Source organism: Melampsora larici-populina (genome assembly GCF_000204055.1).
Source record: "Melampsora larici-populina 98AG31 unplaced genomic scaffold MELLAscaffold_18, whole genome shotgun sequence".
Classification (NCBI taxonomy): domain Eukaryota; kingdom Fungi; phylum Basidiomycota; class Pucciniomycetes; order Pucciniales; family Melampsoraceae; genus Melampsora; species Melampsora laricis-populina.
In genome coordinates, this window is record NW_006768782.1 from 1,345,424 (window position 1) to 1,362,903 (window position 17,480).

The following is a 17,480-nucleotide window of genomic DNA, read 5'->3' on the forward strand; positions in this document are numbered from 1 at the left end:
TGATGAAAGGCTAATGAGACTGACCAAATTGAATGAGTTAATGATTGATAGTGCTGAGTTGAGTGGTAATCTTGAGAGTGGTAGTATTTGATGAGTATTTGATGATTAGTTTTGATGATAAGTGAAAAGAAGTCAAGTTAAAGAGTTTTAAGAATCAAAGCTTTAAAGAACTAGAAGATAAGAAAAGAGAACAAGATCGATTGATTTGTATGAAGTGAAGTGATGAAGATGATGATAGATTAGTTTATATAATGTCAACTCAAGAAGGTCAAGGTCATCAAGCCTATCACTCACTACAATCCAAGTACGCAAATCAAAAAAAATCAAAATTTAAAGTTCTCCTCAAAATCAAAACTAAAACTACTTAAATTTTAATCAAAACTAACTAAACTCTCAGCAGCTTACATACAGTTCAGTTTAAAACCTCAACTCAACTCATCAAATCAAAGACCTTAACACTAAGTATCTCTCTCTACTCATCTCGAACTTTCAACGCGTTTCAATCAAAACTAAACACGCGACCGTAGAAAAAAAAATCAACACTTAAGTCACATAACAAGGAAAATACAGCTTAGACGCTCAGATTAAATCCACAAAGCGCCAAAAAAGACGAAAACAACAACAAAACAAACTGCACTGTATTGTACAGTCTTCACTCCACTCTTCTGAGTCTGGAGTCTGGGCGCGCGCGTCAACTGTTGCTATGACACCCGCGCTGTCTCACCTTAAGCTCCAGCCTGTTTAGTGCTCAACCAATCAGATCGCATCAGTACTGAAACGCGTCATTAAGCTTAGCGCTATGATATAACTTAACAGTCCATACATCTCGATCATCTTCCTTCACATTTTTCGATTGATTTAACCGCCCATTAAACACTCATCCCATTTGACACCTTCCGATCAGACTTGTGCAAGCTCTCACCTGTTTGGAGGAACTGTTCTAAATTAACCACTAAATCCTCTACAACATACACATCCTTTCACCGTGCATCCAGATTCCAATCACCTTCATAACAGATCATATCAGAATCACAAAAAAGCTTCGTGTGAAGTACGTACAAACACAACTAGACTTCAAGAGTGTTGAGAGTTGCGAGCACAAGCATCATATATTTCCAAACCTCACTAGCTCAGAACTGATCAAGGTGTATGTAGAAAGTTATCAAATTTTTGGGATATTTTCAAGACATGAAATTGATCTATCTTGACTTGAAAGAACGTTAATTGGAAGACCACCTTGAGGTCTATCCCCCAGTAAATTGATTGTAAAACCTTTAGAATCTTTGTTGATATATCATCACACAATGATGATTTTTGAAAGTCATTTAGAAACACGAAACCTGAGTCACAATGACATCAAGTAAGTAAATTGAAATTGATTTCATTCTTGGTGTTTTTGATCAAGAGAATAAAAGGTGATGATTATATAGACATCTTTTAATTCCTGTAAAGAGTAGGAACTCTAGCACTCTGGGTTCATAGCCACTCCAACATTCTTTGTACATAATAACTCATCATGATCATCTTTAAATCTTACACACAAAATACATTTCACAATCTTTTACGAAGAGAAAATTTTTGCAAAAAAATCTCAACTTTTGGACGTATAGATGCACAACAAGCCTCTACATAGGTTTGTTTGACCAAACTCATAATGGTTTTAAAAAAATTGAGCTTATCAGATCAATTGACTAGTTAGTAAGCAGAAAGAAAAAGATGATATAGTTTTACAATTCTACAATCATAAATACCAGTCAATCAATACTTTAGATAAAAAAAACATGTATAACATTTAACAAATTCAAAACAAAATCTGATCCTACAACAAGAATAAAAAAGACAAGAAAAAACCCCTTCAAGTATTCTTTAGAAAATACTATTCAATTGATTTTTGGTTTTATGAATTCAAGATTGATACATCATTGATTATGTAACATTAAGAGGGAATAGAGTCATGATTTTTCAAGAAGAAAAAAAGGGAATGAGATGTTTTTAAAAACTTTGAAGATGAAGAACAGAAAAACACACGTAAAAAAACCACAAGGTGTTGCCAAAGATTGAAACACATGAGAGGAAGTAACTTTAAGCTAAGTAAGATACTGTCAAGAGATTTATGAATTGATATAAAGGGTTCAAACGTAATAAGCTGGAAGTTGATCATAAGGTTCAGAACAAACTTCTAGATCCTGATCATCATAAGATTTCGAAGAACCAAAACAACAAACCGAAAGTCTACAAATCTCATGAAGAATACCTGAAAGAGCCCAATAAGCACAAAATCCAGGAATAGCCAAAAAGAATAAAGAGATAATTGAACAAAGAAAAGTTTCGGTTAATTGAATTAAGAATCCTTCTTGATTGTTTAAAGCAGATGGAAGTAATCGATTGACTTGTAAAGCAACAAATCCTAAGAGACTGATAAAGATAGAGAAAATTAAATAGTTGGTTGAGGATACTTTTATCCAACCTTGACGAGTTGGTAAACCTCGATTCAAGATAATCACTCCACTAGCCATCTTAAACCAAGCATACCACATCAACCAATACTGGCTTTGAGAAGACCAAGGTGTGAGATTTTCATATGCTTGACATCCGTTCCTTTCACTTGTGATGGTACTTAAACTGGTTGAATTGAAGATATGAGACGAGTTACTAAAAGTGAGGCATAAGACTGAGATAAGTAAGAAATCTAGGGTGAGGATCACGCTGGCCGAAACTCGACTGGTAGGAGAACGATGATCGAAATCGGATGTGGTTTGGGAACCTAAATCCTGAGCTCTCTCCATCTTCATGGGTCCTGGAATGTAAAGAGTGAGGTGGGAAGGTTTCTTCGAGTTCATTGTGTATCGAAAGCTGAAAGTCGTGTTCACCAAAAGGTTAGCTACTTGCAGGTTGCCCAACGAAACTTACTGGAGAGAAACGCTGTCAGAGATGGAATGAACAAACTTCTATGTGGTTAACTTTGGTGACAGAAAATCAGCCGCGTGAAAATCTTTAAGGATGAAGAAATGTTCTGTGACTGAAATCATCAAAGATTACAAGAATAAAGACCGTCAGTTGAGAATGCACCATAATATGATCTCTGACGGAAATTCTAGGCAAGGTCCGCACTTTACCAATTCCCAATTACTCGACTTCAAACAAAGTGATCGGTCTACTTGACAGTCTAATACGATCTGAAACAGACGTTTATGTAGGATGGTGATGGCAATTGTACCCAACGAATATATAGAATCGGAGGAAATTTGGGTTGAATCTGTTATACTGCTACGGGTTATGTTCAAGTTAATCGATTTGAAAATCAACTCAAATGTAGCTAAGGTCTTGAGAAGGTACAAGGCTATGTTGAAGTCAATCAAGATGACTACAAACTTGATCGAAGGTGGAATAAAGTCGCCAAATTCGAGTGAAAGATGTAAAACGGAAAAATTCAGATGCCGGTTTTTTGGGAGTTTTTCGAGTGATTCTTGAAGTTCTTGTATCGATGAATAGGTTCTATTTATCCTCAACCAAGACGAGAGAAAAAAAACAAGGGATTGTAAGGTAAGTTTTTGAGCCAAGTTAAAGTTTTCGGAATTCGCTTGGTAGTCAAGGTCTGGTGTGGGAAGTGAGAAATTATTTAAAACATACTTGATCTTACTTGACGTATTTTGTAATGACTGTGATGAACAAACCAAAGAGTTGGAAAGAGATAGATAGAGAGAGACAGATGGTGGAAAGTGAATCAAAAAATCAACGTGAGAAGAATTCCTTTCGCTTGAAGTTCGATGATACCGTTCACTGCAAATATATAACCCAGTTCAATATAACCTTAATCAGGTCCTCCACCACATTGATCGGTCCTGCCTCGTGTGTATTCTGTTCGTGATTTGTCTGATGAAATGCCGTCGAAACGATGACTTCTGTTCTCCGCCGGACCAAAATAAATCAAAATGCTCGTATCGATCAGGTACAATCGAGCACGGCCTGATAATGTATATTATGGGAGGTTTTGGGCTTGATATCTGATTTTGAAGCATATGTTGGACTCGAGGCACATTTTATCCTTGACCTCAGTGGCAGTGCTTGCGGGTCAATCCAGCTTCTGCGGTGTTTCTCCACATCTCATGAAATGTATCAACAAGCCATGTCTTGGTGATGAAGATGGGGGTGAAGCGATACATCCTCACTGGTCAAAAATCTCGAGCATCTTTCTCAACTTAGCACATGTCAAAGTTCAACTAGACCCTGTGGTGTTGTATGATCTCGCAAACAATGATATGTACTAGAGAAGCATCTCTCTGCTGATCTCAAGCACTAATTTGATGTTGTATGAAAGAACACATTTGTACATTAACCAAGCAACGAGTCGTCGGATCCATTGTCTGAACAATGCTGATCCAGAAGAGACAAGGAGGATGAGCCCATACTACAGATAGACAAGCTGCCTTGCGAGTTGCAGTCTAAGATTTCTTCAATTTCACTATCTAACTCAAGGACGTTGTCGTCATGAGTGTTTTCAACTTTGATCTGCATTGGCTTTTCACTTTTACCGTCTGGTTCGTCGTTTTCTTCAAGATCAGAGAAATCAAGTTCAGGTGATCGACGGGCTTGCGGAATGATGATGATCGGTTTTTCAAGAGACTTGTGGAGGTCAAAAAGCTTTTGACTCAGTACCTCTACGAGTGGCCGTGTATCAGAAGTCTATGCGTTGGAATATAAGTATCCCTCAGCTTCCGTGTGAATACCGTTGCGTTCAATCAGATAGAGAATCAAAAGGTTGACCTCTCTGAGATCGTGCAATCTAGCCAGCAAGGTTGGGTTTCGACTGCGACTGGCCAATTGATGTAGTGAGTTGGAAATCGAGTCTTGAATTGGCCAACCCTTTACAATTTTCTTCAAATTCAGTAAGAAATGTAGTCAAACGGGATCAGGACGATGAACCTCTCTAGCGTGAACAGGGAGGATGTACTTCTCTCCATATCCGATTAAAAACAAATGGCCAGTGTTTCAAAAATCCCCGTGCTAGCATTTGCTCAGTAACTCTTTGCAGAGAGACCGCTAACGGTCTTCCTAGCGGAGAAGTGGCCAAGTGGGTCTCAAGGTTTGAGAGGCTCGATCCCGAAAAAGTTATCAAAATCTGTGCACGTTTGAGATATGCGATGGGTTTTCCTGATGCAAACCGACGCCTGGTTGGTTCGTCCAACGGTGAAATTTGTAATCCGACTGATCATCAAGAGAGTTAGAAATAAAGATTCAACGTCGAGCTCAGGAGCGGCTAACCACTCGAATAATCTTTGCTGCCCGGTTTGCACACCTGCTCTTCTACCTTTTCAAAGCACGCGCGCCCGTCTCGGCCATACTGAATGACAAAGGACGCACAAAACATAAGCAGAATTATCACTCAAGTAGGAATATTGCATAGATCTATACCTTGCTCAAAACGCTGATGAGGACTGTCATCAGAGGGGTCACCAGACCTTCGTAGGGCTTAAGCAAAACGCGGGCGTGTTTGATTTGAACCCCGAGCTGTACCATATGATCAGGTGCAGGAAGGACCTCGCATTCTTCTATTGGTACATTGAGTGGTAAAGTAGCCTCCACCATGACGCTGAGGTTGAGATGATGAGGATATGGCACTTGACTTGATTGTGAATCACTCGTGACGGCAGCGGCTTGAATCGGTGCCTTATAGATGGTGGTTTTGAGGACGGTGTAAAGGACTTCATTAGAGTCTGATAGTTCGGTCATGACTCTTTTGAGAAGGTGGGTTGAGCTGAGTCTATGCGTCGACTCAAACGACTTTCGCCAGCAGAGCTTACCGCACATCTCCAACCGGGCTTCGGATCATTGCCCATTACTGTAACAATTATGGGACCAGTCAATCGACTGGAGTCACGATGCCCAGTCCTTTATAGCTGGAAATAAAATGTTGGAGAGATGTATCAAAGTATCAAGAGACTAAATAGTTTTTAACGCAAAATCGGGGTATGATGCGTAACGCAAGAATCGGACTGGACCCCAAAGCGGAACTTCAGTATTGCTGCACTGCAGTCATTGTGCTACCAAACTATTTTGCTTGATGAGGGAATGACTCTGTGCGAAGGGATGTTCGAGCTGAGATTAGTGATCAAATATGACAAACGTCGGCTGATCACAACGCCTCCATGCCCACCATGACGGCCCTGCGAAATGTAAGAGATGGTGACCGATAGGCTCAGCCCTCTCAGCCTAGGTTGTGTCTTTGTAAAGGCTTCTGGAAACATCAAGTTTCATCAGTCCCTCCTCAGGCAGTAGCAGAACCTGTGATGTCTGGTGTACTCGGGGAGGTATCAAGGTTCAAAGGTGTCTTTCAATTCCTAAAAATCACATGTAACCACCTGTTGCACAACTCGCTGAGGCCGTCAGAACCACTTGCGAGAGTCACTTTCCTTATTGGGTAAGTTGTAGGTGGCTCAAAATCCACTGTTGCGATTTCTTACGAGCTTGTACATAGATCCTATGAAGACCGTTAACCGGATTTCAGAGGATTGATGGATGGCTCAGGTGACCAAACTTGCCTGATAATTGATGTTCAATCGAAAAGAACTTGTAGTAACTGAGCCTCCAAAGTCTTATAAGTAAGCAAACTTTGCCATGCACCAATCAAGAGCCCACAACAAAAACAAATCATACAATCTCTTGATCAGCAAGCCTGGAGCTAGCGCAATATCGACAACTCCAAAACCCCTCAACATACCATAAATTTAACTTCTGACTTTTACGCGCAATCTTTATCTTCTACATATTTCAAGAAAACAAGTGCAGGACACGACCCTCTTTTTCTACTCAAAATTTCTCAACAGTGAGTGTCTGTAAGCAATGTGACTTCCGAAATATTTTTTTTCACTGACGTACTGATTTGACACACGATTCACTGTTTTAGGCAAGCAATGGATGTACAGTCACGCTCAACACAATTCCATGGTGACGTACAGCCAATCCGTCCGATGTTTGGATATCCAGAGTCACACCTAGATTTGTGGAATGCCGATGAGATTTGGTTATACAAGATGGAAGTTGAATTTTGTAAAACTGACGAATATCTTTTCCTAGGACTGATTTCTACATCATCTCAACTTTTGAAGGAAGATAAAGTTCAAAGACATCTTCACAATGAAGGTTTTTCATTTGAAATCACAGCAGGGGAAAAACTTGACCTTTCGCATGAGGAGCAGGGGAAATCATCAAGCGTGAAAGCTCTACAGAATTTTTGTCAACTTTCGATGGGGAATGATGCATTGATTGATGCATCCAGACCCGATGCGTTCATTGTTCCCCTTTTTAGACAAAAAATCGACTGGAATGATATGATTGACCTAAGCAAGGCGGTTGAAGCGTTCAAACATAGAAAGGACCTCGAAACTCCCGAACCACTTTGTACGACTCCTGGGACCTATCACTCGAAATCACCGGCACCTCGCCTCGCCGATGGTAACTTCTGGGTAGCCAACTCTAGTTATCTCAATTCCAGGATGAATCTCAATCATGGGTCGGACGCACAAACTGAGGTTACCGGATTTTGGAGGATTGCGACTTCAATCAATACGATTCTCCACCTAATTCGAGCGCGAGAATCTGATAATATTCCAATGGTATCGCAATGCACAGAAGATTACCTGTCCGGTGTGTTGAAAAAACTAATTCTTTGGCGAAATGGACCTGGTAATAGAAATATCGAGCAAGTGGGAAGAGCATTCATGAAGATGGCAATTTCGATGCAAATTTTTCTTCAATATCCCAAAGCAAAAGTGAGAAAACTTGAGAGGTCCCTTTCGAAAATAATTCAATCCACAAATATAGAACAACTTGCTGTGATTCTTGAACGTGTATGTACACTAGAAACACCCAAGGAATTTAAAGGCATTCCATATATCTTGGGAGCCTGTTATCTTTCAGGAAAGATGGCACCTACTTTGACATTAGCCAGAAGGTTGGGTCTTGGCTCTATCAACGAAATCACCAATGTAGATTGGCTCGCATATTGTTCAAACTTACATCTCGAGGAACAGCCTGACGCGCAGAAAGCCTCAGACTTGAATGCTTTAGAAACTAGCTTGAAATATCGGTTTCATAACAAGACTTTGTTACAAAAGGTACTCTGGCCGGACCCAGCGGAACGCACATTTCGAAAATTAGAATGGATTGGGGATTGTCTCCTGGGATTGTGGTCTGCTGAAAGACTCGCAGAAATGGGTACCGAAACACAAAAGAAGAAAGGTCTAGGATTGGCTTTTATAGAGTTGAATTGTAATACTACTTTGGCTGCATGGGCAGATAGATGGCTTCACCCTCACAAACAACTTGTGAAGCCAAAGATAGGTACCGGCGACAAAGTATGCAAAGCTTCTGCTAACATGGTAGAGTGCTTGGTTTTTGTCTTGTTTATTGACTGTGGATCTGTTTTTGGTCCAGAGTCCACATTCTACCAGGTACTAGACAGATGGTTCTATAATGACAAAGAAAGAAACACAGTTTCTCAGGAACACTTCACAAATGTTTCCGACGCTTAGGTCTCATTCGCATTTATTTTCATGTCTTGATTTTGGTTGTATCTTAATGTTTTAATGACTGCTACCGACGCATATCAGATGATGTTGATGTCTTTTGTTGTTGTATCTTTTCCCATTGACAATTTCTCTGATGGTCGTTACAAATGCATACTCGCCTTTGATATTTATTGATCTAGAGCAATTGCCTTCAAGCTGTAGACTTTTCTTTTTTTCGCATGTACAAGCCCATTTTTGGATCAAGAGAGCATAGCTTGGCTGACAATTAGAGATGTGAACTCATAATGTTGAGCACAGCCAAAAATCAAAGCAACTTTTAACATCTCGTGGACGGACGTTATAGATCGACTATATTGTACAACAGGTTCACCAGGAAAGCGTCTCGTAGAGCCAAATGATTGATTTCTGAATTCAATTGAGAGATGGATACAAAATTTTGTGTGGGCGTGCCAACCTAATTTTCTTGCTGTTGAATACAATTGTTTTCCACCCTTTTTGTTTCCTTATAAGAATCCAAATTTCTATCTGATTTGTGGTGCACATGCAAATTATAGATTTCAAAACTACAGAGCTGAAGAAGTTCTCAGTGTAATTGAAACCAATCAAGGTGCCCAACTCCACAACTAGTTACTTAGATTGCGAGTTGCTGAACCCAAGAGGGTGAATCTCTGAGGTTTGCATTATAATTCGGACTTCAATATCATTTCGGAGACGAAGAAAGCAATCAGTCAGGTTCGCATGAGCAATGTGATTTCAAGTAAATTCGTATTTTCCAGGGCAAGAAAATTTCTCTTCAAAGCAAAACTGGCATGTATCACGTGGTATAGATTTTGTCGCTTGTTTCTGTACTGCAATGAAGACACACATCTTGCATAAGAACTGAGAAGCCAATGGCATCAAAGATAATCTATACGAAAATCTCTTACAATGTATAATTACAGGAGTTTTAACTCCATAGTCGTGGATAGATCGATTGAGAGTTCCTACGACGAGATTCGGCAAACAACTTCCACCGCCTCGTTTCCTATCACCTTCAATGCTTCCCTTCCTTCCCAATATGATTTTCCATCCAAACTTCGTACTACACAGATTTCTCCTAACCTTAAACCCTTACTACCTTTTCCGACGATGAAATCCTTCAATTCGTCCTTTGACATATAGACTCTCAAACTAGGTTTACTGACTGCCGAAGCCGATCGAAGTACGGCTTGTTCATCACGAAACTTATGTTCTACCCAAAGCCTTCGATCGCTCAATGGTACCTTGATAAACGAACTCGGATCAGGTCCATCCGTCGTCCCGCGTGATACTGCTGAAACGAAGCCTTCGTTTAATAGCACATTGAGAATTGATGAATGAAGGATGTTCGAAGGGATAGGAACATGTCGGAGACGACGTCGTGATGTATTTTGAAGCTGACTGCAAAGATTATGAGCGAGGTTGGGCAAGCGTGTGGCCATTTGATAGGGAAGGAAGGTGAAATCTTGAAACTTGACAATGTTTGTACTTGCAAGATACTTGAGGATATCAAGTCGGCGATTTCATGGAGGATTGAAATTTGAGACTGAGGTCATATATAAGCATACTCACCGCATTCATTCCACAATCAAGGGACCTGTCTAGACCCATGACCAAAACTTACTCACATGATCTACACAGCTTACAGTTTGCTGGAATTGGCCTTCAAAAGGGCTGACGGGAACCTCAAGATGTTTCACACGCAATGTCCAAGGAGCCACACTCGTTAGGCATGGTCGAAGTAAGTCACAAGCTGTTGTGTTCCCGGTCCGCAGAGGGAATTCGGTGTGCGTACTGGTAGTGCCTTCGTGGCCACCTCAAGAGAAACAGATAGTCTTCATGATACATCCATATCACACCTCTTCTTGAATGTATCATTGGTTTCTTGTTGGATGTTCCTGAGCATTCGCAAAACCATCCTCTTACATACGAAAATTTGTTCAGGGAAGACCAGAAACTCAACAACATTCTGTTCAAGTTCACAAGACAGGCATACACAAGGGCCGCTCACTCATGTGGCCATAAACGTTAAGAAGACTCCGGTGAGTTTGAATTTTGTCACGGTCTTACAAACCACAACAAATTAAAAGGTGAGGCTTCTTGGGTCACTCATAAACCAAGATATATGCCATGTAGGTTTTCATGAACACCAGAATAGGTCCAATGCATTTCTTAAGGTCCTAAGGTTTGTAAACTTCCGAGGTTTCAATTTTCATCATGGAGAATGCAAAACAAATGGATTTGGTGAAAGTCTGTCTGAAGGAAATCTCGAGAATAATTTTAATGATTGAGTGGCAAATTTAGAGTAAAGAAATTGGTTAATAAGTAGCAAATAGTCAAAATCAAAAATAGTGAGAGGGTTCAACTGGTCAATCAGACACATATAAGGAGCCTCATTTGGTTATACACTGTCATGGGATTCTTGCATGAGAGCTTTCTTCATGCTTTACAAATATCAGTTGTGCGAAAGATCTCGTAACATCCTTGAAAAGTGGGATTGAACAGGGCCTGACTAAGTTAGAAGGTGATTGGTAGTATGAGATCAAGCGCCGTGAGGAAGAATCCAGTCCTAGTAATCATATCATTTGACTCATCATTAAGATTGTGAAGCGAGTCATATCCATTAAATGAATCTCGGCTTTTTCCACCTGGAGAACCGAGCCCTATCTATCTGTGGAGCTTGGATATTTCCGTGGGGAAGTGGATGGATGGACGCCGGTGTTAGATATACAAGCCATATCATTTATGATCTCACTACGAAGATCAATTTTATGGTCTTGCAAATACAAAATAAGTCGAAAAAGTCAAGCTGAATTGATTTGAGGGCATGTGGTATCACATGATAGGGATGGGATCCCTCTGAGTCTTGTGTGCGTGAGGGCCGGGATAGCAAGATGAGAGGTGGCGGATTTACCTCTGAAGACCACTTGGTCAAGTCTTGTCTCCGTGAGGGATAGCGAGATGACAGGTGGCAGATTGACCATTGAAGATCACTGGGCCTTAGACCCCAATTGTTTTGAGAACAATGAAGTGGATGGATGTGGACCGTTGTAAGACATAAAAGGCATATGATTACACTATGAGGATTGACTGTATAGTCTCGCGACTCCAAGTGCAGTGAGCAAGCTCTGAGGGCATGTGGTAATGTATTGGATTAGAGGTATGAGGTTCCCTCTAAATGTTGTGTTCGTGATGCTAGATTTCAAATGTTAGTTTGACCACTGAAGATCAATTTATCTTGAATCCTTAGTATATGTCAGTGAAGAAAAACAAGTAGTTGTTTTGGGGGATAGCAAACACACAAAGACATGTCAATAACTACCAGTTTTCTCATTCAGTATTCCAAACTACAAGCACAAGCACAATGACCATTTTTCTCAAGTTACAATCATATCAAAAGATACTAAAAACAAGCGGAACACACATCAAGAAGCACGTAACAGAACAAGCCAGAGAAGTTGTAAATAAGAATGAAAAAATCCATCCAGCGGATAAAAATGAGGATGTAAAAAAATAGATCGAGGTATCTGAATCAAAATGTATTGAATCCAAACACAATTCCTTCATTCAACAAGTGTATATATGGAGCATGATTGATGATAAAAAAATAGATTGAGCATATCGGTATCAGAATGTATTGAATGTGAGCACAATTCCTTTGTTAAAATAGTATAGCTATAGAGTATCATTGATAATAAAAGAATAGAAATAGATCATTGAGCAAAAAGAGATTGAGACAACGGATTCTAAGTATTTAGATCGCAGATAAGAATCCCAGATCGTAATGAACTTTGTGTCTCAAAGGTTTTTAGAATCATATAAAAATCATCAAGCTCTAGAATAATCAAAAACACATCCACAAGGCCCGTGTAAAGGCCTAAGTTGAAGGTCCTGCTACGTTGATAAGCCTAGAGGACATTTCAAAAAAAATTATAAAGAGTCAAGATGAAATCTAAATTTTGACTTGATGGTTCATAAAGTCGAGCTTACATTTGAAAAGTAGACAAGTTCTTTGGTTTCTTTTTGCAAGTCTTTCCATGTCATTTCGCGTTATAGAAAGATTTGAGAGTTTTTTTGCACTCGGTCCATGGACATTTGTCTAGAGTCGAAGAACGCATCGGATTTGAAGGTGAAAGAAATCAGTTGATTGAATTTCAAAGGAGAATAATAAATTTGGGTGACTTACAACTCTTGCCTTGAGCATCAAGGACTTTTATATCTTTGTGAGTGTGATTGAGGTGCCTCTCCAAGTTAAACTTGCCACAAAACCACCTTCCACAGCCCGGTTCAGGGCACAACCCGAGTGCCTCAAGTTTCTTTGTTCTCTTGGGTTTGGAGAGCGCAGTGGGCTGTTTTCAAGGTTCCTTTTGGGTTTGGTGGACCAAAGTGGATTTGCCTTTGGAGCTTCCGGAAGTACCTACAATTGGGTTTAGAAAAGTAAGACTCGAGCTGAGGTAAGGATGTGAAAATATAAGTTACATACATGGTCCCTCGCCGATTTGTAAGGGTTCAGATGGAGCGTAGCCTAAGAATGAAGCTACACCAGGTCCTCCCAAAAGGGCAGGATCTTTGAAAGAGAATTGTATCAGAATGAGAAATGAGTGTTCAAGTGGAAGAATCTACATACCAATGTTTGAGTCGATGAAGAAAGGTTGAGTGGAAGAGACGTTCAAGGTCAAAGATTCGCGGTGAGCGGTTTGATCGATTTGTGGGACTTTGATATCTGCGTTTTCATCAAGCTCTACACCGGGGCCATATGGGTGAGATTGAATACAACAAGACATTATCAAGGATGGCGAAGGGGATATTGTAAGATATGAGGAAGTAGTATTCGGGAAGGGTTCAATCAAGTTTGAAGTAAATTGGAACGTAATGGTCTGTTTGGTTGGGAAACAGAAAAGAAAGTCCTGGAAAGGTGTCTAATTGCAGATTTTGAAGAAGGGGTTGGGGTTATGGTGTTGTTAACTCCAACCTCGCTTGTTCTTCCATAAGCTAGTAACACCGACTTTATTCCCTAAACTATCTGAAGTTCATTCCGTAGCTGAACAATATTTGGAAGATCTTCTCAAGGATACTTTCCCTTACACATTTCTTGGATTTGCAACGGCGAGTATTGACTGATTAAATACTTATTGAAGACACAGTGGGGAGGTAAAATGACATACTGGCCGCGGGCCGATCAAGCTTTACACTTGTTCAGAGTGATGTTACGAAGAGTCAATGTCGTGCATTTCTTATATTGTACAAAACAGACTGATCATCTGGCGACAACAGAACATTTTTGCATGGTACAGATTGAGAATGATATGTCGACTGAACATTTGACTGAACATTTGTTAAGGTGTTCATCCTTTAAAAAAACAGTCTTCAAGCTTACGCTCTGAGACCATCAATTTGTGAACAAATCAGATTGTCACAATATATTATTTTGCTCCAGCCTGGTGCTATTCAAAGGTTTTGTTTGCAATATCTTCTTTATCCCAAAAAAAATCGAATGCTTGGGTTTCCAGTTTGGCAATTACGAAACTCCATGAGAGGTGAAGGGGAGCAATGGCCACCGGCTGATCAAGGTTTACATCTTTCAATGATGATCGTTGTAGAAAAGGAGCAGTATGCATTTCTCAAATCAAGGAATCAAGGCTAGATAGTATTATAGCTGATCATTTTTTCTCCTAAATGTTTCGAGACTAGTGATGTGTTCAAAAATGGGAACATTATGACAATTCTTTGAGCCTGAAGTATCCCCTAATGATTGTTTTCTACAAGCTTGCTGTTGACCTACACTATCTGTCTTGCAAGATAGGCGGTCTACCAAAGACCTCATTGAACTAATTTTCAGCGTGAACACTTTACTCGCGTGATTCTTTAAATGAACCAAGCTGGTGTTTCTTATGTATACACTCGTGTAAATGTGCTCAAATGACTTTCTGATATGTATACACAGGTCTTTTAAGGCTAGATAGTATTATGGCTGAACATTAATTAAAATCCTTTTATCAAGAAAGAGCATTTACTTAAATGCTTTGAGACTAGTGATATGTTCAAAGATGCGAACATTGTGATGATTTCGTGAGCCTGACGTATCCACTCATGATTGCTTGCTATGAGCTTGCTGTCGACCTGCACCATCTGTCTTGCAAGATAGGCAGTCTACCAAAGACCTCATTGACCTAATTTTTCAGCGTGAACACTTTACTCGCGTGATTATCTAAATGACCAAAGCTGGTGTTTCTTATGTATACACTCGTGTAAATGGGTTCAAATGACTTTCTGATATACACAGGTCTTTGTCGTCGTAACTTTTTTGAAAGGCACCCCTGAGGATCTGAACGTCTTAGAGCGCATGTACCCCACAACTCGGTTTCAACTCAATAAATCACAAAGCGGAAATTCGGCGATTGTCAACACGTATTTGTTGCTTATATCACTTGAGAGCTCTGTGGAGTCTGAAAAGATGACAATCGAGTTTTACATGCCATCACATTGCCCTCCTCTTAACTGGTGTCTAAATCACTTATACTGGAAGGTTGAAAACCGGCGACTCTCAAGATTGGAGAGCATCACTTCCTGCTCACCTAACACTGACGGCAATAATGGGAGTGACGTGATCCTCTTCAATTCTATTTGCTCGCCGGTTGCTTGGAGCCCAGGTACATAGCATCGGAAGCAGGGCTTTTATAGTTGAATAGTTTCATGAATGGTACGCAAACATTCCTGAATACTGTCTTATAAAATGTTTCATAGTTGTGTAAAACTCATGGAATGGGGAAAGTTTTTTTGACAACGTAACCGTATATACATTTCATTGACCTAAAAGCTGCTTTGCAATCACGTATACTCGACGATCTAGGTAAATATTTATCCTGGTAAAAAAAATCTAACACTATCCACGATGTGGAATATTTGTTCAACTTATCCATAGAGAGGTCTTCGAGGATGCTGTTGCACTGATCCCCAAAGCGATGCGACATTTTATCGGATCTCCTATTTCCTAAAAAACTTCAGGTTCACCTGAGCTCAATGTAGGCCCAAGCGCTCCAATAAAGCGCTAGCCTTGCCTTGATTGTAAACATTGTTCCAAGCCCATTGCCCGGTGCAGCTGAAATCTAGAGCTTACACTTTTTGGGTCAAATTTTCACCGCTTGGATTTACCGATCGCCACGGGTTCTGGGCCGGCTAGACAGAGGCACGATGACGGAACCTTTCGCGTCATGTTTGGCCCATTGGAGTTTCTTTTGCTGGTTTAGAGAAAGTCTTACGTTGACTTACAACACTTGACAGCTATCTTATATCGTTTTGCCACACTTGATGGACTCTGATACAACAGATGCCGAGCAACAACCAGGGAACCGCTGGTTTGTGTGCAATTTCGCGACCAATTCTTCCTCAAAAATCATCAAAGGTGATTGATCATGAGGGAAGCATTCAAGAGACGTGTTGATGCAAGTAGAGCTAGGTGATCACAGTCTAACTATTTCACCGCAGATTCCGAAGGAACTGACGACTGACACTTGAGATCAAGCATGGCTCGATATCTACATGTGAATATTTCTGGGTATCGTAGCAGGTGTGTAATTGATTGTCTCCGACAATTTTGAAGCCATCTGGCTGGTAGGACGATCACAACTCGCGAAGTGTGGTTCAAATCAATGTGTACATCGATCATTCAGCCTGCGCTGAGCTACTGTGCGTGTGTTTGAATCGAGTTGGTTGTCCAATATCATCGGGCGAACAAACATCTTAAATGACCGTTGACTATATCCAGTTGTTTTCTTGTTCGTTGGGCTAGATCTCAGCACAGAGATGATTGGAAGAATAAGAACAAAGAATACAAAGGAATCAGGCGAGTTGGATCCGGAAAACTTGCTCAAGCTTGCCCATCACTCATCAGTCCAATTCATTTATGTAGCATGAAACAAGGTCTGCGGGCTTTTCGGCATGTGAAAAGTTAAACCTGTTACATCAACTCTCTAAATTCTAATGGCGTAAGGCTGATGCATTTTAGAGGAATATGCCTTTGAAAATCTTGTTTGGGCTGGAAATACCCATTTTGGCGGCACAAAACTGCATTACAGTCAAACCTGTTGTATGGCATACCTGTATATTGGCTTAACCTGCCAAATTGCATACCTTTTGGCCTGGACAAGCATGGTCAGGGCCAAATTATGCCTTCTCTGTCTAATGCCTTATGGCATACTTTTTTATGGACATTAGTATGGTATTAAGGCATAAAATACCCCACAAAGTGTACATAGTGTGTAAATACATATGTTATGTGTACTTTATTTGATCCATCTTTTGTGCCCTTGATCCCATTCCCATTCAAGTATCATGAAATGGAGCAATTAGGCACACTTAAAAGCTGTGCTATCAGAAAAAACCTGTCTTATGACATGAAGATATGTGATTATGGAGATAATTTGAAAGGCATACAATTATGCCATATGGCGGTACTCTGCCATATGACATAACCTGCTATAAGGCATGCCACATTGGTTGGACCAAGGGGTATGACTTAAGACAGGTTTGACTGTATATCCTATGAATTTAGAGGGATCATGCTCCTAAGAGCATCTCCAACGGTGCCTTGTAAACGTAACGATACGTAAGCTGTATGTTACGTTTACAGGGTTGGGTCAAAAAACGACCCTCCACCGGTCGGCAGATTTCTCACCTCTGGCCACTCGTGTGAAGTTTGGTTTGAGGGATACTGGGTATCGCATGTCAAGACCTTCATGCATGAAGGGCTTCCGCAAAAGATGCAGGAAGCAGTATTGGCGACGTTTAGGACATAATCATACCACATGCGTCCAAAGATAAATATGATAATCAAAAGAAATTACATATCAAGTATATAGTCAATGAGATATCAGTCAACTTTTAAAAGGATTATTGTGCGCTTTCGGCGTTTTTGGCAGGAGCACGACCTTGGAA

The 17,480-nt window shown here is 40.3% G+C and overlaps 5 protein-coding genes across 5 annotated transcripts; 1 reads left to right on the forward strand and 4 right to left on the reverse strand.

Annotated features, from left to right (window-relative positions):
- Positions 1 to 2,132: 2,132 nt before the first annotated feature.
- MELLADRAFT_106607 (uncharacterized protein) lies at positions 2,133 to 2,840 on the reverse strand (the record flags this gene model as incomplete). Its single annotated transcript, XM_007410041.1, has 1 exon — positions 2,133 to 2,840. The coding sequence occupies one exon, from the start codon at positions 2,838 to 2,840 to the stop codon at positions 2,133 to 2,135; it is 708 nt and encodes a 235-aa protein (XP_007410103.1).
- Positions 2,841 to 4,332: 1,492 nt separating this feature from the next.
- MELLADRAFT_106608 (uncharacterized protein) lies at positions 4,333 to 5,730 on the reverse strand (the record flags this gene model as incomplete). The annotated part of the gene is made up of 5 exons (XM_007410040.1): positions 4,333 to 4,683; positions 4,765 to 4,863; positions 4,952 to 5,205; positions 5,263 to 5,341; positions 5,413 to 5,730. 5 exons carry the CDS (start codon positions 5,728 to 5,730, stop codon positions 4,333 to 4,335), a joined length of 1,101 nt encoding a protein of 366 aa, XP_007410102.1.
- A 1,598-nt stretch (positions 5,731 to 7,328) lies between these two features.
- On the forward strand, positions 7,329 to 8,531 carry MELLADRAFT_63275 (uncharacterized protein; the record flags this gene model as incomplete). The annotated part of the gene is made up of 1 exon (XM_007410024.1): positions 7,329 to 8,531. The coding sequence occupies one exon, from the start codon at positions 7,329 to 7,331 to the stop codon at positions 8,529 to 8,531; it is 1,203 nt and encodes a 400-aa protein (XP_007410086.1).
- Positions 8,532 to 9,601: 1,070 nt separating this feature from the next.
- Positions 9,602 to 9,958, reverse strand: MELLADRAFT_30347 (uncharacterized protein; the record flags this gene model as incomplete). Its single annotated transcript, XM_007410039.1, has 1 exon — positions 9,602 to 9,958. A coding segment is annotated over one exon (357 nt), but the record flags the coding sequence as incomplete, so codon positions are not given.
- Positions 9,959 to 12,901: 2,943 nt separating this feature from the next.
- Positions 12,902 to 13,330, reverse strand: MELLADRAFT_106611 (uncharacterized protein; the record flags this gene model as incomplete). The annotated part of the gene is made up of 3 exons (XM_007410038.1): positions 12,902 to 12,963; positions 13,030 to 13,113; positions 13,174 to 13,330. 3 exons carry the CDS (start codon positions 13,328 to 13,330, stop codon positions 12,902 to 12,904), a joined length of 303 nt encoding a protein of 100 aa, XP_007410100.1.
- Positions 13,331 to 17,480: the final 4,150 nt, after the last annotated feature.